Source organism: Antechinus flavipes, chromosome 5 (genome assembly GCF_016432865.1).
Source record: "Antechinus flavipes isolate AdamAnt ecotype Samford, QLD, Australia chromosome 5, AdamAnt_v2, whole genome shotgun sequence".
Taxonomy (NCBI): Eukaryota; Metazoa; Chordata; class Mammalia; order Dasyuromorphia; family Dasyuridae; genus Antechinus; species Antechinus flavipes.
This window is the reverse complement of record NC_067402.1, coordinates 161929340-161952188: the sequence shown is the minus strand read 5'-3', so window position 1 is coordinate 161952188 and position 22849 is coordinate 161929340. Positions and strand designations below refer to the sequence as shown.

Here is a 22849-nt window from a genome sequence, read left to right as displayed (position 1 = left end):
GTTCATATGAATCCTCCCAGGTTTTCTGAAATCAACCTCCTCCTTACTTCTTATAGCACAATAATATTCCATCATAATCATATACAAAAACTTGTTCAGCCATTCCCCAGTTGCTGGACCCCCTCTCAACTCCTAATTCTTTGTTACCACAAAACGAATGCAGTAAATATTTTTGTACATATAGGTCTTTTCCCTTTTTCTTTGATTTCATTGGGATATAGTATTGCTGAGTCAAAGGATAATGTATAGTTCCAAATTTTTCTCCAATTGTTCATTTCTCCCCAATAATGCAATAGTGTACCCATTTTTCATATCCCCTACAACATTTGTCATTTGATATGTATGAGGTTGTACCTAGAAAAATATAGTATTGTATAATATGTACAAATATTATAGGATATGTATCAACTAGTCAATCAACAAGAATCTATTAAGCAGCCACTGTATACCAGGTACTATCCTACAAAGACAAAAGATGAAACAATCTCAGCTCCCAATATGCTTCTCAGCAGTATTATCAAACTCAAATAGAAATGCAGACCACTGATCTCTGTGTAAAGATCCCTGTGAGCTACTTGGTGATTTAGAAAACCATCTATTACCATTATCTGTTTTAGGGTATTTTTATTTATTTTGTTAAATATTTCCCAATTACATTTCAATCTGGTTCAGGAGGCACTCCAATTCTGCATTTGATACCTCTGTTTTACAGCATATAATATATAATATTATATAAGAGAATCTAGGATGTATATCATGGAAGTTTTATTCTGAATAGGGCAAGTCATGAAGAAATAATTTATCCTTAAGAAAAATAAAAAAGATTAGCTTAAATGATAGAAGGTTGCTTTTGAAATCCCAAGTCATGTTTCTAGCGGGGCAGATCATGTAACTCCTTTGTGCTTTCAGGCAACTCTCTGAGACTATCCAATTTTTAATGCGCTATTTAAGTTACAGAAGAATTGCTGATCTATGTCCAATGGAGAGAATTTCCACATTAGGAATCCCCTAAAATGAGAAAAATCAAAGGATTGGACAATGCCCCCTTCAATATAAAGCACTGGGCTGGAGCCACTTTCAACTGTCGAGCGTCAGTGACATTTTTCAGTGTATTTGCGCCTCAGAGGGAATCAGCACACCGCAGAGCAGAGCGGGATTTGTTGCTTTGTTGTTAGATTAGACTTAGCAAAGTGATGGAGAAAATGTTTATAATACAGAGTAAGCTTAAAATTGGGTCCTTTTTCCTGGAGAGCCAGTAGAATTTTTGCTAGCACACAGGATACCCGACTGTGATTTTGAGCTAATCATTTAATCTCTTTAGGCCTTAGATTGTAAAAACACAGGAGGTGGGAAAGGATAGCCCCGGAGGCACCTTCCAGCTTTTATCCTATTTCTGCTCTATCCTAGTTCGGCTCTGCATGATGCCGCTTGGCGCCACCAGGAAGCGCTGCAAGAGGAGGCCACGTCTGTCCGCGTAATTAGTACCTTCTTTCCTCTAGTCACGCCTCTCTTGTCCATCAACTTCCGCCGGAAGTGGCGGTTGTTGACAGTATTTCTTAGCTCGGCGTTGAATTGGGTAGTTAGGGGTCCTTTGGCGGCGTCGCGGAGTCTGGGACGGCCAAGTCAGTCCTGTGGCAGGGGAGATGGATATCCTCAAGTCGGAGATCTCTCGGAAGCGGCAGCTATTGGAGGACAAGAAGCTGTTGGGGGTGAGACGCGTTCGGATGGGGCAGAGGGGAAATAGGAAGTGGGACGATCCCGGGGAGAAGTCTGGGGACCTTCCCCGTCCCGTGGCTCTTCCCTTGAATTTCCTGCATAGTGAATAAGCGTGGGGATCCTAGGAACACTCACGTCCCTCTTAGGCGCAAAGCTTTCGGGCTGGAATGCGCGTTAAAGGTGCCGAGTCCTTCATGTTACAAGTGAGGAAACTGAGACCCAGCAATAATCATCATAAATAACATTTCTATAGCGCCTGCTGTGTGCTAGGTTCATACAAGTAGCAAGTGTCGGAGACAGCACTCGAACTCAGGCCTTCCGTACTTCTGTTGGGTCAGCTAACTGCCTCTGTGGAAAACAGCTAATCGGACACATGACAGACTCCCGTTGTAGAACAGCATTTGAACTTACAAATATTAATACAAGGGATTTTTGAATAGGATATAGAGTGAGAAGGAGAGAAAATACAGAGGGGCAGAGTGTTATAGATGTGAAAAGTTGTGAAGATTTTCAGGTCACTTACAAGTTTTACTTAACTGTTATACTTTGTTACAATTTATTACTCTCGAAAGGAGAAAGTAACTTGTAAATGTTCGTAATAGAATTTTAAAACTAGCTGTTTCTCGCTGCTTCCGTTCCCTACCTCCCTGTCCTGCAGTTTGTTTACAAACAATTTTTGGTCTCAGGTGTACTGCTTTGCATCATGAGCACCTATTGCCTTTTTAAGACAGAATTAAAACACAACATAAAAGCTTTGAGACAGTAAAGAGGAGATACATGGGTTTTGCAAATGAAGGATGATTTTACAAATACAAATAGGAAAGCCATCTTCACAGGATTATTGTCTACCTTACAGAGTTGTCCTGAAGATGAAAGGAATATTCATAAAGTGCTTTCCAAACTTTAAAGTTCTATAAAATAGTTATCATCACCAGTAAGTACGACCAAGGCCAGAGCTGGGTTTCTCAAGTCCCAGCCCAGAACTCTTTCCACATTTACAATGATTTTTGGAATTGAATGCTTGTAGTCGTGGTCCACAACTATTCTCAACTTCTAGGCCAAAAGAAAAAAAAAAAAGCACCTGTGTTTGTCATTTTCATTTCTCACTTTCCACTTAGTTCTGAGTCTAATGAAATCCAGGTATCTCGACCAGTGATACTTATGCTTGTTTTCATCCTTTACACTGTGTTGATATGTGTTTATGTATAATTACTTATCTATAGCGTAGATTAATTTGATGGACTTTTTGAATTTTTTCTAATTGTCTCTAAATTTTTTCAAAGTTTACTGAAAACCTCTTAATTGTTAAATATGCTGGCCTTTTCTCCTTTCATCCTTAATACATTGAAAGAATGTGATTCTAGATACAAATTTTGCTTTTGATGCTTAATATGTATAATTCACAGCAAATTACCCCTCTGAGTTTCAGTTTTTCATCTTTAAAAGGAGAGAATTGGATTAGGTGGTCCTTCTACAGCTTATATGACTTGATGATTTATTATCAGCTTTCCAGCTCTTGATCTTTGATACATTATCTTTTTTTAAAATAGCTTGCTGTTTTTTGGCACTGTTGACCTTACTTTCTGCCTCAATTATCTTTCCACCTAATCCTTTCATGATGCTTCCATTCAGTTTTCACCCCCAACCTGTCTGCCTGTTCCCTTTTCTCTGCCTTCATACTCTTTCTTGTTGATCTGATCAACAAATCTGTTTCCAAATGTTGTCATTCACCTTCACAACAGCTTTCACAACTATCCTTTAATTCTCTTTAATCATGTAGCCACTTTTCTAGTTCAGACTTTGATCACCGTTCACCTGGATTATTGTAATAATATTCTCATTGGTCCTCTCTCCTGAGTCCATCTTCCACACAATTGCCAAAATAATCTTTTAAAATCCAGACTCTAACCATGTCACTCCCCCATTCAAAAGTTTGATTAGTTTCCTATTGATAACTTGAATAAAATACAAACTACTTTATCAATTAGAACCTTTTACATTTAGCTCTTGACATATTTCATGTATGCTTCTTTCTTCTGTAAAGACTGAGACTGTTCCTGTAGAGGTACAGATTAGATCTGTGATTACAATAATGATGTTTACTCCATAACTTTTGGATCTTAGAGAACATTTTCTAACCTTTAGCCAAACTCAGTTACTTACATTGCACTAAACATGGCTGTAGAGAGCCAGAATTCTGGAGAAATATTCTTGAAAGAAGTAGGAATTGATGAGACAATGTTTATCTAGTTTACATATACTTAATACTTAGCATGGTCATATAATAGTTCTCTAGTTCACACATATTCAATATGCTGTAATGATGTAATTGTAATAGAGTATATAAGAACTGGGGACAGGAAGTCAGACCGCAGGCAGACTGCTGATGGAGACTGGGTCAGATTATGACAGACAAAGACTCTGTAATTGTCTCTGTAAGAGACAATAAAGACATTGGACTCTATTCTTGTCCATTCTCATGATGTCTATCCTGCTGACAGCAAGGACCTTCCAGAGGACCTCCAGAAAGCTAACCTGAACATTATTACACATGACATTTCATCTTTTTCCCTTTTTTCCTTTACTGTGTTTTGTCAAATTCTATCCCTGTATTGCGCTATAGTTTTGTGAATCTCAATTTTTTAGAATCCTTAGTATCTTTCAAGATTCCACTCTGATACTACTTCCTGTTTGAAGAGCTAGTTGTTAATGTTCATTTCTTCCTCAAATTATCTTGTAATTATCCTTCTATGTATACATTGCATACCTCCAGTAAAATAAATGTAAATACCTCAAGGACAGGGACTGTTTTTCTTTTTGAGTTTGTGTTACTACTTCCTTATAGAACTTTACAAGTACCAGGCACTTGGTAAATGTTTTTTATTGTTGAAAAAAAGGACCTTTTGTGTTAGTTTCTTCTGATATTAAAAAAAAAAAAGTTTTAGGATAGTGATACCTGGTGTGTGGAAGGACAAAGGGGGGAAGAAAAATGCAAGAAAGGACAAACTCTGGGATTAATGTGCACTTTTGATTTGCAGTACTAATATGTAAGTATTAAATGTTATAAGTAACTATGTAGACATTCTAGCCAACAGAATTATTAGATATATCTGGTTCTCTTAGCCTTTCTTTTACTCTTAATGTAATGCCAGAGAAACTGAGCAAGATAGAGATTAGAGAGTATTTAATTTATTAAATGGAGAGATTCTGGGACCAGATGGATCCATAGTTTGGTCCTAGGGCTGACTCAGACTATCGTCTCCAAGAATCCAGCAAACAGTGAGAGTTCTCAATGACCTATGTACACACATGACTCAGTCTCAGGGGGTAGACTGAGGCGGGGCCAGAGTCAGATGCCGAGATCGGGAACAGGACTCTGACAGGATAGTGTGAGCCTCCGGACATGAGATGACAATCAGGGAAGGCGTCACGGACATGGGGAGAGACATTTTGATAAGACGGTATCTGACATTTGATAGCTTGGGATGGGGAGAAGCATTCTGATATTCTAAAACATATTCTAAAATGTTCTAAAACAGATCTTTTATCCTTATCAAATATTCTGATAAAGAGGGAGGGGAGGTTTTGCAGGGCTGAGCTTTGAGAAGCAAGGAAATTGAGTCAGGATGGATCAAGATAATTATGGAAACTGAGAACTATGGCATAACAATTTGCTTTTTTAATATTGTTATTTTGCAGCGGATTACCTTGTTATTAACATTAATTTTACCTTTGTCAGTAATAATAGCTAATTTCTATTATGTTTTAGAATTACGAAACAGTTTGCATATATTATTTCTTGTGATCCCCACAGTACCTCTGCAATCTTTTCATTTTTTAGTGGATCTTGTGATTCTATCCGTATAAGTAACTATATGTGGTACTTTGAACAATAGAAGTTTTCTCCTTTCTTGTTTTTTCCTGTGTGGATAGTTAGGCTTTTTTGGATGACTATGGGGTTTCATACAGTCAGCACATGATCATCTGTATATAACATCTGGAGGAGTTTATCACTCCTAGGCTGTAATGGGCTGAGGCTTGAGTTGATGCACTGAGGTCCCAAGCATATGAGGCTTTGTGCAAGTCCTGATGTGTTGTATAGGAAATGATGTTTTTGGTGGGTGGAGGCAAGGGAGTGGAAAGGGAAGCGGAAGGAGAGACTGCTGGCTGGCGTCTTGACACAGCTGCTTGCAATGCCATTGTGACAGCCCTTCAGCTCAGATCTCCCTCTGTTAGCTGGCTTCCTGTCACAGCTGCCCATATTGCTATCACAATCTTTCTTGCCCATATTGCTATCGCAATCCTTTTTCACCTCTTCACTTCAATAAAGATTGAAGATTTTTCCCTTAACCTGAATTCCTGACTCCGGCTGATTTTAAATACGCAGTCATCACATTTGGCGCCCAACGTGGGGCTGTTTTTCATTCCCTGTGGCAAAACTGTCCATTCATATCTTTTATAAGGCTCAGCTAAGTTAACGCTGGGCACTGAAAAGGCAAATCTTTTCATATCCTCCTTATCCAGAGGGATAGAATAGAAACAATCCTTAATATCTATGACCCAAAGAGGCCATTCTCTAGGCAAGCGAGTAGGACATGGAAGTCTAGGCTGAAGAGTTCCCATAGTTTCCATCTGTTCATTCACTTTTCTTAAATCAGTGAGCATCCTCCATTTTCCAGATTTCTTTTTTACAACAAACACTGGGGAATTCCAAGGACTTGGAGAAGGTTGTAAGTGCCCTTGTTCAACCTGCTCCTGTACTATATCTAATAAGGCCTGAATTTTATCACTACCTAAGGGCCACTGTTCTATCCACATTGGTGTATCAGTTTTCCATTGGATAGGAACAGGTGAAAGTGTTGGCAGGTCTTCAACAACAGCCCTGCTTAAAAAACCAAAGTACTCATTTTTAACCCTAATTACTGTAAAATGTTTCTTCCCCACAGATTGATGGGGATTTTTTCAACTATAAAAGGAGTAAAAACTCCTGTTTTGCCTTCAAAAGTCCATCTCATAGGGGCAGCACTAACTTCAGCTGCTATTGACCCTCCTATGCCAGACATGTAGGTGTCTGCTTTAATCTTTGGCCAGTGACTGGGCCAATTGGCACCTCTAATGACTGTACTATCTGCACCTGTATCTACCAGTCCTTCTAATGGTAGGCCATTTATATAGATCGTGAGCATAGGTTGGTCAGCTGTTACAGCTGCTGTCTAGTATATTCCTGGATTTTGTGGTCTAGAGTCAGAATCTGGGTGACTATCACCAGGTTGCTTATTAGGATTCTGTAGGAGTAAACCTGATGCTACTACTTCTCCTGGGTGATACACATTGTCTGCCTGTATTAGTGACTGGGATATTATCTACACATTCCCCAGTTTCCCACATCAGTGTGTGGATGGACACTGTTTTGTACGTATAAAAAAGGAGGTGAAATGGTCAAGCCTACTGTACCAGGAGGTAAGGGATCCATAGGCTGGAGAGGAACAGATTTCACCTCTCCAGGGGGTATCTCAGTTGTCCCAGATGCATATAGCTCAATAGTATAAAGGGTTTGATTTAGTAGTTCTCTAGGGTTACCTGTGGCTCCCCCTTTCTTTTGTTTTTGGATCAGTCTTTTGTTTTTGGATCAGCATCTTAATGTCTCTGTTTCTCCTCTCTACTATTGCCTGTCCTTGAGGATTAAAGGGTATGCCAGTGGTGTGTAAAACCTTATACTATGCACAAAAGTGTGCAAAATGTTTGGAGGTATATGCAGGACCATTGTCTGTTTTTATTGCTTATGGCTAGAATTTTTTTAAGGCCATTAAGCAAGCAGTACGATTATCTGGGGCAAAACCTGATAAGATATACACCTTTTACACCAATACACAAATTAATGTGTGCTGTGAGATCATCCCAGAGTGGCAGATTTTATTAGCCATGGTTCCAAATTTTACACATGGGTCTCCATTAAAGATAACCAGACTTTTACATAATTGGCGATGGATTCTTGAAGAAAAAGTTTCTAAAGTAACTCTTAAAGGACCAACTATCTTTACAGATGCATCCAAACACAATATTTGTGCTGTACACTCTCACGACTTAACTATAAAGAGAGTAGTCAGAGCACCTTTTCAGTCCACTCAGCAGAATGAATTATATGCGATCATGCTAGCTCTCACTTATTACCCAGGAGACATAAATATAATATCTGATTCAGCCTATTCAGTAGGTGTGGTACAAAGAATTGCCACAGCTTCTAGTATATATCAGTTCTTTAAGGAACTTCAGGAGCAAGTGAGAAAGCATCCAGGAAAGATTTATATCTTGCATGTCCACTCACATAGTGGACTTCTAGGTTCTATTTTTGATGGAAATTCAAAGGCAGATAGCCTTTTAACTATGTTAGCCAGTATGCCTTTATTTCAGGAGACCCAGGAATCCCATTCTAAATACCATCAGGCTGCTCGAGCTTTGCATTTACAATTTGGGATAACAAAAGAGGAAGCTAGGAGCATAGTAAAAAGCTGTACAGTTTGCCTTCCTTTCCACGCTCCTACACTGCCTCCAGGGAAGAACCCTCGTGGTTTGAGACCCAATGAAATCTGGCAAATGGATGTGATCCATTATAAATCTTTCAGTCGTCTGTCTTTTATCCATGTTGTGGTAGACATTTTTTCAGGATTCACTTTTGCAATACCAGTAGCAAAAGAGACAGCCCGAGTGGTCACTGAATTCCTCACACAAGCATTTGCCATTATGGGTGTGCCACAAGCAATAAAAACAGACAGTGGTCCTGCATACACCTCCAAACATTTTGCACACTTTTGTGCACAGTATAAGATTTTATACACCACTGGCATACCCTTTAATCCTCAAGGACAGGCAATAGTAGAGAGGAGAAAGAGAGACATTAAGACGCTGCTCCAAAAACAAAAGAAAGGGGGAGCCACAGGTAGCCCTAGAGAACTACTAAATCTAACCCTTTATACTATTAACTTCTTGATTTTTGACAAAGATGCACTGGCTCCGGCAGACAGGTTTTATAACCCACTGGAAGGGCAGTGTCCAGTGCGAGCAGCTCCACTATCTTTAGATAATCGCCAGGTGATGTGGAGAGACCCAGAAAGTGGTGAATGGAAGGGACCAGATAGTCTAACTGCTTGGGGGAGAGGGTTTGCTTGTATCTCTACAGGTGGAGAAGGAATCAGATGGGTGCCAACGAGCCGTATTCTCCTTGTCCATCACAGAGATGGAGCAGACCCTTGAAATGAAGGAGAAGACCCAAGAAATATCGGGTGGTTCTGTTGCTAATTGTGCTCACCATTGAAAGAGCGTGGTAGTTATGGAGTTTGACTCATGGACATAGAAAATTGTTGGACTTCAAAACCCTCAGGATTCATTGGATTCTCTGAGACATAAGATTGTTGTAGGACTTGAAAGCCCTCAGGAATCATTGGATTCTTTGAGACATAAGACTTGAAAGCCCTCAGGAATCATTGGATTTTCTGAGAAATGATAACACTCTTACAGGACTTCAAAATCTGCTGGAATCGTTGGATTCCCTAACACATAAAAAGACTTTTGCAGGACTTCAAAAACTTGGGGGGATTATTGGATTCCCTGATATGTGAAGCAATGGACAATAGATTGGTTTTGGACTCTCTCTTGGCTGCTGAAGAAGACGTATGTGTGACTGCTGTTTACATACACTCCTTCTAGGACTTCTGGCAATCTTTTACAACACCATGTTGATTTATATTGTTAGTTATACCATTGCTTGTGTGTACAATTCATGTTTGTTACAACACATCAAGCCTGCACTGACTGTGGGGAGAGTCATCACTAATAGCCTCTGTGTTGTTGCTATGTGCTTGTGTAGTACCTCCCATGCTAATGGGTTTGTGCATAATAAGACCCTTCAGCTCAGAAATCCGCTAGCAACCCCCACTTCCTTTTGGTGCTTTTCATCTCCCTTCCTGAGATGTCAGGGAGGGCGTGATTATCTCCTTTTTAGTACTTTCATCTCCCTTCCTGAGAAGTCAGGGGGGTCGTGATCACCTCCTTTTTGGTGCTTTCACCTTCTTTCCTGAGAAGTCAGGGAGGGTGTGATCACCTCCCCTTGGGGGCTCTGACTTCTCTGAGGAGTCAGGGATGGCATGACCACCTGGGTTCTAAAATAAAAGAAAGCGGGAGATGTAATGGGCTGAAGTTCGATTTGATGAAACCAAGCACATGAGGCTAAATAGTAATTGGGCCATACTCTATTAATATATATGCTTAGAGAAAGACTGGCCCCCGCCCACTCTTTGTGCAAGTCCTAATGTGTTGTATAGGAAATGACGTTTTGTGTGGAGCCAAGGGAGTGGGAAGGGAAGCGGAAGGAGCTGCTGGCTGGCATCTTGACACAGCTGCTCACGTTGCCATTGCGACGGCCCTTCAGCTCAGATCTCCCTCTGCTAGCTGGCTTCCTGTCGCAGCTGCCCATATTGCTATCGCAATCCTTTTTCACCTCTTCACTTCAATAAAGATTGAAGATTTTTCCCTTAACCTGAATTCCTGACTCTGGCTGATTTTAAATATGCGGTCATCACACTAGGCCTCTTCCATTTGAACCCTTTCATTGGACATCTTCTATGACTATGATAATGTCCATTGATATCAATTAATAGATTGGCAAATAAAGTTGTCTTTGTTGTTTAACTGCCAAAAAATCACATTTGTTTTTAAATGCATGGACAAAACATTAGAGAATGTTTAAAATGACATTTTGCCCTACCAAAATGAATCCTTATTTTTTTAAATAGTTTGCAAGCAATAAATATAGTTGCATTATCTGTACTTTTCAGTGAGTTTTGTGACTGTAGATGTATCATTTGTTAAAATCTACCATTTCCTTTCTCATATATTTTTTAAAATCAAAGATAAAAATATTATCATATTATCAAAGTTACCTTTCATTGAGGCAGCTAGGTGGTAAAGGATAAAGCATTGGATAAGAAGTTGGATAGACCTGAGTTCAAATCTGGCCTTGGATACTTAATAGTTATGTTGGGCAAGCCATTTAATCTTTGTTTGCTTCAGTTTTCTCAATTGTAAAATGGGGATAATAATAGCAGCTACCTAGAAAGTTTGAGCATCCAATGAGATATTTGTAAAGTACTTAGTATGATATCTGGTATATACTGGATGCTATGTGGATATGTTAATTCCCTTTCTTCATATGTTTGTTGTTCAGTCTTAAATGGAAAAGCAGGTTGCTATCTATTTCTATTCTCTAAATTGCCTTTTTTAAGGTTGTGAAGAAATAATTTCATTTTTTGTTTTGTTTTTTGATTTCTAAATTACATGTAAATATAGTTTTTAACATTCATCTTTGAAAAACATTGTGTTCCAATTTTTTCTTCCTCTCTCACCTCACTCCATTCCCTTTGGTTATCAAGCAATCCAATATAGGTTAAACATGTATTAATAGCCCTTTTTTAGTAGTAATACCAACTGTGATTTTTCTAGTCATTTGGAATCTTGTATTAGATCGATTCAGAGTTGATGCCTCAAATGCTATTTTTAAAATGCTATTTTTACTTCTTTGTGTAACACATTGGAGACTAAAATTAAAATGTTAGAATGCAAATATGGTTGTCATTGATGAGGAAAATAGTTTGTCCCAGAAATGTTGATACAGTAACTTTAAAAAATTGTCAATTAATTGAACTAGTTATAGTTTTTAATACTCTTTGGATGTTGTAGCATAATTGGATCAAGTGCCATCTTTTCTACAAAATGATTTTTCTGCACCTTTTTGTTAGTGATGTCTTACTCATTTTTCAAGCATTTAATAAACACTTGTTATGTACCTGCCATTGCTTGATGCTGGCCATAGATATAAAAATTAAGTAGTCCCTGCTTTTAAGATGCTTATAGGCTGTTTTGGAGAAACAACATATACATAAAAAGCTAAATTTAAAAATACACAAAATGATTTCTTGGAAAGGCATTAGCAATTGGGAGAATTCAGATGGTTTGAGGTGAGCTTGAAGTGAGAGATTCTGAAGGTAGAGGCAAGGAGGGAAGTGAAATTCAGGATGGTCGCCTTCTACAAAGGCATGGAAATGGAAGATGAAATTTCATATAGGGAACATCTAGTTTGCCTAGAATGTACAGTTATGAATGTATAGTGAATATAGAATGATATTTGATATGATTGAATGATATAAATGAATGATAAATGAAAAAGCATTTATTAAGTTTATATTCTATGTAAACACTTTGCTAAGTACTGAGGAAACTATAAAAGATAGTCTGCCCTCAAGGAGCTGTACATTTTTTTCTCCCATTCTAAGATCGTAGTGGTATATTTCAAATGTTTATTATGCTTGTAATATGTTTTTTATTATTTAAGCTTTTTATTTTAAAAACAAATGCATAGATAATTTTTCAACATTCACTCTTGCAAAATTATGTCCCCAGTTTTTTTTTTTTCTCTTCTTTCTTCTCACCCCTTCCCATAGGTGGCAAATAATCCAATATATGTTAAACATGTACAATTCTTCTATACATATTTTCACAATTATCATGCTACACAAGAAAAATCAGATAAAAAATGAGAAAGAAAACAAAATGCAAAGAAAAACAACAAAAAGTGAAAATACTATGTTGTGATTCACATTTAGTCCCCACAGTCCTCTTTCTGGATGCAGATAGTTCTCTGTATTTTAAGTCTTTTGGAATTGACTGAATTACCTTGTTGTTGAAAAGAGCCATGCCCATCAGAATTAATCATCATATAATTTTGCTGCTGATCATTTCTTATAGAACAGTAATATTCCATAACATTTATGTACCACATAATTTATTTAGCCATTCCCCAACTGATGAGCATCCACTCAGTTTCTACTTACTTCCTACTACAAAAAGGGCTGCCACAAACATTTTTATACATATAGGTTTCTTTCCCTTTTTTATGCTCTCTTTAGGTTACAGATCTAGTAGAGACACTGCTGGATTAAAGGGTATGTACAGTTTGATAGTCATTTGGCCATCATTCCAAATTATTCTCCAGAGTGGTTGAATCAGTTCAGAACTCTACTTATTATGTGTTGTTGTGCTTCTCCAACATTTATAAATCATTATCTTTTCCTATCATCTTAGCCAATCTGAGAAGTGTATAGTTATACCTCAGAGTTGTCTTAATTTGCATTTCTCTGATCAATAGTGATTTAGAGTATTTTTTCACATGACTAGAATTGGTTTTAATTTCTTCATTTGAAAATTGTCTGTTCATATTCTTTGACCCTTTATCAATTGGAGAATGACTTATATTCTTATAAACTTGAGCCAATTCTCTATATATTCTAGAAATGAGGTCTTTATCAGTCCTTGGATGTAAAAATTTTTTCCCAGTTTTCTACTTCCCTTTTAATTTTGTCTACATCGGTTTAGTTTTGTACAATTTTAAAAATAGAATCAAAATTATCCATTTTTCTTTTAACTCTCTTTTAAGATCCTTTTTGAATTCTTACAAGAGAGTCTTTTGAGTTGGAGACAATTTCATATCACTCTTTGAGACTTCATTTGGAGCCTTTTTGCCTTTAGTTCTCAGGGGTTGGGGTCTGTTCTTCCCTATCTCCATAATAGCTATTTATGGTGAATCTTTTTGCTTTTTTTGCTCATTTCTATAGGTTGAGGTTTGCTTTTAGGCCAAAGAGGAGATTATCCCAAGCTTCCTCTAAAGGGCAACAAGGATTTTATGCTGCCTTAGGACCAGTGGTGCTGGCTTCCTTCTGGTGCTGAGTGGGGATGGTCAAGTCTTTCCTGTTAAGCTGGGTTTCAGGGGCCTCACTATTTGTCTTCTGTGGTTGTGATGGAGGTCTCACAGCTAATTTGCTGATCCACTGGCTTCTGCACAAGGACAGAGTAGCTAATACTGTTGTATATTAACTGAGCTTCCCACTGTATTCTCCTGGACTCGTGGAGGTCTCTCCACTCAACCTCTCTGTGCTGGTCCTTGTCTCCCTCTGCCTGTTTGAGACAGACCTTTCTGAAATTCTTCCAAAATTCTGCTGAAAATTTGTTTTACTCTAAATATTTGTGAGTTCTGTCACTCCAAACCTGTTCAGAGGCTTGATCTGGTATTGATTCTGAGGGAAGCCAGGAAGAACTGAAAAACCTGTCTATTCTCTGCCATCATGGCTCTGCCCTCAGCATTTTTTTTAAATTTTGAATTCCAAATTATTTCTCTCCATCCATCCTTTCCCTCCCCATTGAGAAGGCAAGCAATCTTGCATATGCCATCAATTATGCATATGAAGACACACAAAGCATAGTTCCATGTCATCCATGTTGTCAGAAAAGGCAAGAAAAATAAAGATAGTACGCTTGACACATCTGGTCTAAAGAATGGTGCTGTTCCCAATTCTTGTTCAGAATCTTAGACTATTTCATTTAGGTGTCCCAGCATAGGGACTTCTGGTTAAGATGATGATGAAGATCAGGGATTTGCAAACTCTCTAAGACACCAGCTTAAAATCAGTGGAATATTTGATTGGATCTGCTCCTGCTAAAACCTACAGCAGTGAACCTTTAATAGTGATTGCACAAGGAATTGAACCAAGGGGAACCAGTGTCAGGATTGCAACATTCTTTACTGCTGTAGTAAATATGATGATCCTATTGACCCAACTGGTACTTATATCCACTCTAAGTCTTTGAAAGATGGTTGCTCCTTTCTTTTTTCCTTCCCTCCACCCCATCATCTAGAGACTAAAAGGGGAAATGAAGACTATGATAAGGGTGGAATATGATAATTTTTTCTCATTTTAAGACTATAGCAAAAGACAACATTTTGGCCTAGCCACCTCTTCTAACATTGCAGAGTTGGACAATTGCTAAGCCTTATATGAAAGTTTTTATCAAAGACTTGAAGCTGTATATTTGGGCAAACAGGCAGTTTGATATGCAGTCAAATGCTCTTCCTCTGAGCTATATCCGCCTCTCCCCCCCTTTTTTAAGCAGTTGCTCAAATGATTTTATTCTGAGTATTTTATTGGGTCACTGAACAATCTATACAATAAATTATTTTCTTATACCTTTTTGTTTATACTCTCTTGATTATTTTGCCTTTAAATCTTTCTGCATCCATCTTTAATAGAACAATTTCTCAAACAGGTGGGTTCTCTTGATTTTTCAGGTTAGGAGAAAGTTTTCAAAGAAGAAATCAGAATTGTCAAATGTCTCAGAGATTTCTCTGTTGTTGTTGGTTTTTTTTTTTTAAATAACATTCTCCTAATTACATCCAGAAATCCTCAGTAGATTCCATTATCTTGGGAAAGCATCAGTTTCTTCTTAAGTATATTCATCTGGTCTTTTAGGTATTTTTCGTGGCTGAGGAAGCTCTTCTACTATATTTTTAAGTATGTCTTCTGGAAACTCTTCATCTGGAAAAAGATGTAACCTTTGCATCATGGTTCTTCTGTGGAGGTTCTTTGGTAACATTCTATAAACAGCTAATTTTACAACTGCCACTAGACTCCGTTGGTGAAGCTGAGCTGCTGTAACTTGTCTGAAACTACCTGGGTAGCTATTGTGTGAAAAGTGTACTTTTTGTTCCCATTTATTCCTGGAAAATGCAATATGCCTTGTGTAATTTATGACAATATGCTCCCCACACATACTCAATTGATGGTATACAGGTTTCTGCAGCCCTTGAAGTCTGACTTCTGGTCAGACTATTGCTGTACCTTTGCTTGGAGGTTGCATTTTTCCATCTAAGAGGTACCATATTCTGCCACTTTCTACTACAATGAAGAAATAATATAGATGAAAAGAATTCCAAGATAAAGAGGAAATTATTAACTTTGAAATAATCACAACTAAAATCTCAGAAAAAGAATGAATTGGCCATAGTCTTCTAGAATGGGTAGAAGAAATGAAGAATTGAGAATGAGAAAATGAAATTAGAATATTTGGAAAAAGAATAAGCTATTTAGAATAAAAATGGACCACTTTTTCCAATTAGTTGAGACCTTGAAAAGATATACAACAGAATTCATTGACTTCACGCAATAAAAGTAATTAGAAAAAAGTCAAAAGATAGAAAAAAAAAATCAAAGAAATGGCTTGGAGAAGGAATTTGAGGATTATTGAAGTCCTTGAAAACCATGACCAAAAGCCTGGACTTAAATTCTAAAAAATCATAAAAGAAAACTGCCTGGAACTATAAGAGCTAGAAGGCAAAGTTAAAAATAGACTACCCCTCTCCCTCAAGTCTTAGATTACTAACCTGTAGCAGCTTCTTGGTACCTTTTCCATTTACATGTCACATTGTTTTCTCCCTGGATCCATGCTCTCTCACTCTTCCGAATATCAGTTGATCCCCAGGAGTTCTAGCTTTCTTCCCACTTCTTCCTTCCCCTACCTTCCCAAAGAGAAAAGTAGACTTTTTCAAACACCAACTCCCCCAAGTCATACCTAATATACTTCCCCATCTTCCTTCAAAGACTACCTCTCTTTACTCATAGGAAGAATTCATCAGTGGAATCCCACTGCTACTTCCACTCTCCCCCAATTTTTTCTTTACTCTCTCCTCCTCTCCTTTAGACTTGAGACCACAGAGGTCACTTTCCTTTCACTGGTAACCCTCAATTTAACCTTAGGTCATCACATACTCTTTTCTGTTCCCCTATTCCTCTTGTCTATTTTCATGTACCCCTTTCAGGTTATAATATAGTTCTACTGATTAACTTACAGGCAAAGTGTTTTCAGGTTTTGTCCATCTTGCATGCTTCTTGTCTGCCTCTTTACTGATGTCTTCCAGATTTCTGCCTTCACCTTGTATTCTTAAGTACATTTATAAAGAAGTCACTTATTCTCACCAGCATTGGTTGCTGTATTTAATTCACTCCTGGATTTCATGTGTTTTGGGGTTTTGTTCAAGAAGTAAATAATCTCTTCACTTCTAGTTTTCTTTCCAAAATGTTTCAAATTCTTTTTTGTTACTGAACAGCTATCTTTGTTCATGTATGATTCAATTCAGATTTATAGGTAGATCTTCCTGGACTGCATCCATTTAATGCCATTGCTCTTCAGAACTCATTTCATTCCTTCCTGTGTTTTCTAGTGGGTGCAGAATAGTTTTGTCTTTTGATAATGTCCTTTCCTTTGTATTGAATTCTTATTGCTTACAGAACTTATTTCTTAATTGAACTGCTAGATTTAACAATTATATGGCTTGAAGTTTTATAGCTTTGGGTAGGGGGCAGTCTGTTAATTTTTTTTCAGTTAATACTTGTTAAGATTTACTTAAGGTTTACTTAAGATTGAAACTTGTCATTTTAGATGATAAAACTCATTAGTAGCTTAAAAGACAAAGTATTTAGGTTTTTAATCCTGTCCTCTAAACTTTCTTTTAAACTTTGAGGTTGGGTTTGTTATTTTTTCCTACAATATATAAAGTTTTAGGTGCTTTGAAATAATCTATCAAGTTTTCAGAGAAGCTATCATCTTCTGTCTGAAAAGCTGATGCTATATTTCTGGTACTTTGAGCAAATGCTTTAACTTGAATATGATACAAATGTTATAAAAAGATATTGAGATAATCCTTTAAGATCTGCTGTTTGTTTTTGGTTGCCAGACATGCAGTAGATTTTGAATTATGCACTTTTAATAATTCTGAACAAGACTGAATCTCACAAGGAGAATCACATGTGGAACCATAGATTTTCATTGACATTAATTAGAGTTGAAAAGTCTTTAATTTTTTCATATTAGCGTGCTGTAAACTTATTGACCGACAGATTTAAAGAAGGGGGAAAAATGAATCTTGCCTAGCATATTTGTCAAAGCTGATCCTGTAATGTGCCCTCCCAATATGGCATTTTACTCCTAACCCGACTAGAGTTTTCTAAGACAAATTTTAGTATGGTTGAGTACTTAAGGTTGGCACAGATATTAAGTAGAACTTTCTGAACAGTTTCATTAATGTACCTAAAGGCCACACGAATACTGGATGGTAAGACAGAATTATTTTCACTGGAATAGTTAATCCTCAAGAATTAAATTATCCTGCATCACGTGATGAATGATAATGATTGTTAAGAAATATGTTGATTAACATCATTTCCTTTTATTTAATAGAATAATTATAAGCAGATAATTAAAAGAAATAATAAAAATCATCTTGAAGTATAATTTTGCATGCTATTGGTCTACTTCTTTGTGCAGCAGTGTAAAGAGCACTGGACTATGTATGAGCCAAGATCTGATTGCTCTTCTGTTGGTATGGCTTTTTAATTGGTTGTGTAACTATGGATAGGTCACTTAATCGTCATAAATTTTAATCACTTCATTGTAATATGGGAGAAATGGTACTAGCTATATCTACTTCACAGTTTTGGCGGTGTTTTTGGTTTTTTTGTTTTGGTGAAATGAAATATAAAGTGTTTTTAAAAAATGGGAAATCCTATAATATGAGGCAGCATAGTATAAAACGGCTTTGGGATACTATAGAACTACTTCCTAGTAATTAGTTGCAAGCTTTAATCTTTTTTGAGCCTTAAATTCCTTATATATAAAGTTAAGGAATTATAATAAATTATCTGTTTTTACTTAGGAATTCTGTAATTTGTGATTTTTAACATTACCAATAAATAATAATAATATGACCAGCATTTGTAAAACCCTTTTGTAAAAATACTTTTCAGCTTTATAACTCTCCCCATTTTGAAGATAAGGAAACTGAAGCATATTCCCTCACCCCCATGATCCTCCTTCATTTTTATCATTTCAGACTCCTTGGGCACTTTTATGAAAATTAGGGATCCTCTCTCAGAATTTTGTTTTTTAAATGCATATAATAAAATAACTATGATTCCAAAGGAAATCATCATCATCAATGATAGTTGCTTAAGGAGTTCATCCAATTTTAAGAGTGGTGGCTATCAGGTAAATATTAAGTGGATAATGTGCAGCAGTGTATTAACCTAATGTATAACTTAAAATCTGTAAGAAAATCGAATAGATTCCCTTCAAAAATATTTTATAAATATGCATCACCTAGAGTGTCTGTTCTTTTTTTGTCATCACCTGCCTAAGTTCTGTATAAAAATCTTGAGGTATAGTGGGGTGGTCAGTTGAATAAATAGCTAGATTTGGAGTTAGAAGACTTTGATAGGTTTGATCTCTAGCTCTTGTTATATCATTTAGCATCTCTAGGCCTCAGTTTGCTAATTTTTAAGTGAGGGCAATAGGATTAAATGATCTCTAATAGTCCTTCTTAGCTGTGAATTTAAGATACTTTGAACAGATATTTAATAAAAAGACCTACAGATAGAAATAGGTCCCATATGTAGTTTCTGTGGAAAAAAGAAAAATAAAGGTAAGTTTGTAGGCAGTATAAAAAGAATTGCTTGTTGTTCATCTCTTTTCAGCTACATCAGATTTGAGGAATATTTCATAACATCAAATTCTATTACAATATCATTCTAGCAATTTGTAACAATTACAAAAACAAACAAAAAAAAAAAATCCCCAGACAGTCGATATGCCATGCCTATTTTAAGAAATCAGCAGGATTCCAAATGGAAAAAAGAATTTGGACTGTCCCTTGGAGCTTATTGTAATAGGATTTTAACATGTACAATACACATACCATATGTTATCTGTGGCTATGTGATTTAGCAGGGAATAGTAATTTAAGTATCAAATTATGTTTGGTGAATCATGAATCATTTTTGCAAAAATTATCTTTAAAATAAAACAGCATAAAATTAATTTAAAGAAGATGAAATTTATGAGTTTCATTCTTTTGGCTTTTGTTTCCCAAGAACACACTAAAATACTACTGTATTTTCACACATCATTACTTTGAAAATTAGTGAAAATTACTTGCTAGACACTGGTGGAACTGAAGCATTGGGGACAGTTTTTAGACCTCTCGGATCAATATTTATTGACACTGGGACAGGAAATGTTGTCTAAGAGTTATATTAACCTATTTACTTTTTTCTAATAGGAAAGTAAAAGATACTTCAAACGTAGTGAACTTGCAAAAAAAGAAGAGGAGGCATACTTTGAAAGATGTGGCTACAAGGTATTTTTCCTTTTTTTTGTTCACACTTCTGTTTTTTTTTTTTTTTTTTTTTTGTTATTTGTTTGTTTTTATGAAGGGTCTCCCAATGAAGAATTTCCCTCTACAAGTGCATATTAGAGCTATTATTCAACTTTTATAACCTTAGAGTTAAGTATTGTATATTTTTGAATTTTAAAATGTGTTTGGATATTTTTTAAATGACAATAAATTGTTGTTCTCTGTTCAATTTGTCATTGTTATACATTAGCCTGTAAATGAGAAGCCAACTGGAGAGGTATGAGTTTTTGGTGTATGTTTTTTTTATTTTTTTTTAAGCATTTTTAAATGCAGGAAGAACATGCATGATATTTGGCTTTGGAATTTGTGTTATGGTTTGGCTTTTTGTGAATAGCATGAAATGGCTTGAGATCAAAGCTTGAATTTTTTTTTAAGATTTTGCCCTTTTTTTTCTGTGGACATAAGTACTAGATCTGACACTAGATTAACCATACATTAATCCCTCAGCCACAACCGTCACCACTATTCCCCAAACTAATTAAAAGCAAAACATAATATGCTAAAAAAAAAAAAAAAGTTAAAAAGTGGATAGACATATCATTTGTTCTGTTTTTAAACAGATGTTTTATAGTATTAATAACTTTACTTGACCCTGAAGATCCAGTGCATGAAAAATGGTGCCACATAGCATTTATTTGCCTTTTTTTTAATAAGACAGCACATTTCAAGCACTAATCTTTAACTTTGTACTTTTGAAATGAGTCATTGGGAAAGCTTTGTTTATATCTTTTAATTATATGAAAAGGTTTTTTGAACTTTTCTTGTTGATAGGATTAACTTTTACAGGGTTAGGAAGAGTTATGCTTTGTATAGCCTTTACAATTTTTTTTTAACCAAAGTTAAAGGATTTTTTGGAAGAATTTCATGGAGTCTCCTGCAGGGTTTTTGTTTTAATTATTAAAATGTAGTTACTATTATGCATATAATACACAGAAAAAAACTAATGAAAAGCAAAGTTTTTACCACCATTTTGAAGGCTCTCATTAGTTATGCGCATAACTTTTATGTGCTTCAGCTTTTTATGTTTGGTGAGAGAATTGATTTTTAAAGAGAGAGTAGTTATATTTCTGATAGTTTGAAATTGCAAACACTTTGCATTCTGATCCCCCCCCCCCCCCGCCCTTTTTTTTTTTTTTTGATATATATGTTGATTTCCTTTGTTCTTAGTGTGGAAGATTAAGTAGCAAATGTTGATTTACTTTTTTATTACTACTCCCAATTTCTTTGATTAGGCTTGATCCAAGAAAGCATTAACTATGTTTAGTCCATTTTCCCAGATGCCCTCTCAGATCCCTGTGTTCCTTGTTAGCTTAATAAGGTAGAGAATAATATTTTTTAAATAATGGATGCTTTTGCTTAGGTAATTTTAGTGGTGTGTAGTTTATTTGCTTCTGAAGAGAGAATACTGAAGCAAGATAATTACTGAAAGGATATTACTTGTAACTTTTAGCTCAGTTGATGGAATGTCTCAGATCTTTTCCCCCAGCGCTATTAATTGTCACTTTAGAATTTAAAAAATTAAGATTTCCCTTTAAGAATTAAGATCCAATTTGTGAATCTTTTTTGGATCTGGAGACTATCTGTCTCTACTCCTAACTAGGAAATATAGGCCTGATTTTCTAAAAAGCTTTTGTTTTTTTCTTTAGTAGAAATATGTTCTTTGTATAGTTGGATTACTTCTCCTATAAATATTAAATATAAATATTTCTTACTGATAGATATAATTATTGATTTAGAGATAGAAAGATATCTTCTATCTTGAAAGTTTACCCCTTATTTTACATGAGGAGACTGAGGCCTACAGAGGTGGAATAACTTGCCCGAGCTCTAATAGTAATAGGGCCAGAATTTAAACCCAAATTCTCTGATTTTAAATGCAGGGCTCTCTACACAGCTCTGCTAGTTTCATAGCATGCCACTTTATTAACTAACACAATCAGATCTATATCTTTACTTCACCTCAGATATAATCAGGAATGGTCAAGCTCATCTTCTCATCATTTGCTACTGTCCTGATTCCCTGGTCCAGACTCTGATCCTTGCCTCTTTTCATTCCTCCCTACTCTCTGCCTTATTCCTCATTCTCACTCTGACCTATTTCTGTACCCTTTCCCATTACCCCCATCCTCACCTTCCTTTGCTCACTTCCTAGTCTCTATCCTATTGCTGATTTTGTTTTCTCCCCCTGAATTCTCTCCTTTGTTTTCTTTGTTTATAAATATTCCCAAACCCAAATTTTGGTTATTCCTGCCATTTTCTATCTCTTGTCCCATTATGTACTGTTGAATAACATTTAAAGAAGTTGTACAGTTGTGCCCTAAGAATCTGTTACTGATTTCTTGTGTCAATTGGATCTTCACTTTTAAAAGGAGATCGATCCTTTTTTCCCCCGTCTCCATTGCTTTCCTCAAAACAGTGGTTATTTCTACCCTTTGGTGATCACTTTTAGCAAAAGACTTAACTTCCTAATTTACAGAGGAAATTGAAGCCCTCTGTTATGATGAGCTCCCTCTTTTCTTTCTATTGCATATATCCAAATCCTTCCACATTGTATTCCATTCTTGCTTCTTTTGTGCTAGTCTTTGACAGACATGCCTAGTTTTTTGCCAAGTTAAGTTTTTTAGCTTGTGCTGTTGATTCCATTTACTTTAGTCTCTTCCAGGAGTTGTTCACATGAATTATGTCTGTTCTCTTTTCATTTGATCCTTATATACTTACTCCTGTTTTTTTTTTTTTGTCTATAGATCTGTCTGGATCTCCTTTATCCTTATTAAAAAAAAAAAAACAAACCACTTAACCTTTGTTATTTGCTAAAGTTATAATCTTACCTCTTTTATCTTTCATGACCAAATTTCTAGAAAGCTTTCTGGACTTACTGTCTCCATTTTCTTATCTCCCCTTTACCACTCAACTGAAATTGCTTTTTTCCAGAATTACCAATAATCTTTTAATTGCTAAGTCTTATGGCCTTTTCTTATTAAAATATTATTAATTCCTACTGACATT

The 22849-nt window shown here is 36.2% G+C and overlaps 1 protein-coding gene and 1 pseudogene across 5 annotated transcripts in view; one reads left to right on the top strand and one right to left on the bottom strand.

The window, feature by feature from the left end:
* Positions 1 to 1523: 1523 nt before the first annotated feature.
* The window catches only part of PRPF18 (pre-mRNA processing factor 18), a 64693-nt gene continuing 43367 nt past the window's right edge, over positions 1524 to 22849 (top strand). For 3 of the 5 annotated variants that reach the window (XR_007947780.1, XM_051962752.1, XM_051962750.1), the window contains exons 1-3: positions 1524 to 1709; positions 19709 to 19786; positions 20034 to 20060. Coding sequence is in view for 4 of the 5 variants with exons in the window: in XM_051962752.1 (XP_051818712.1) it covers positions 1644 to 1709; positions 19709 to 19786; positions 20034 to 20060 (171 nt within the window). In the remaining variant the exon portion in view is untranslated. The remainder of the gene's footprint in view (positions 1710 to 19708; positions 19787 to 20033; positions 20061 to 22849) is intronic. The other 2 variants (XM_051962753.1, XM_051962751.1) reach the window with 1 other exon arrangement.
* Positions 15016 to 16546, bottom strand: LOC127564750 (39S ribosomal protein L13, mitochondrial-like; annotated as a pseudogene).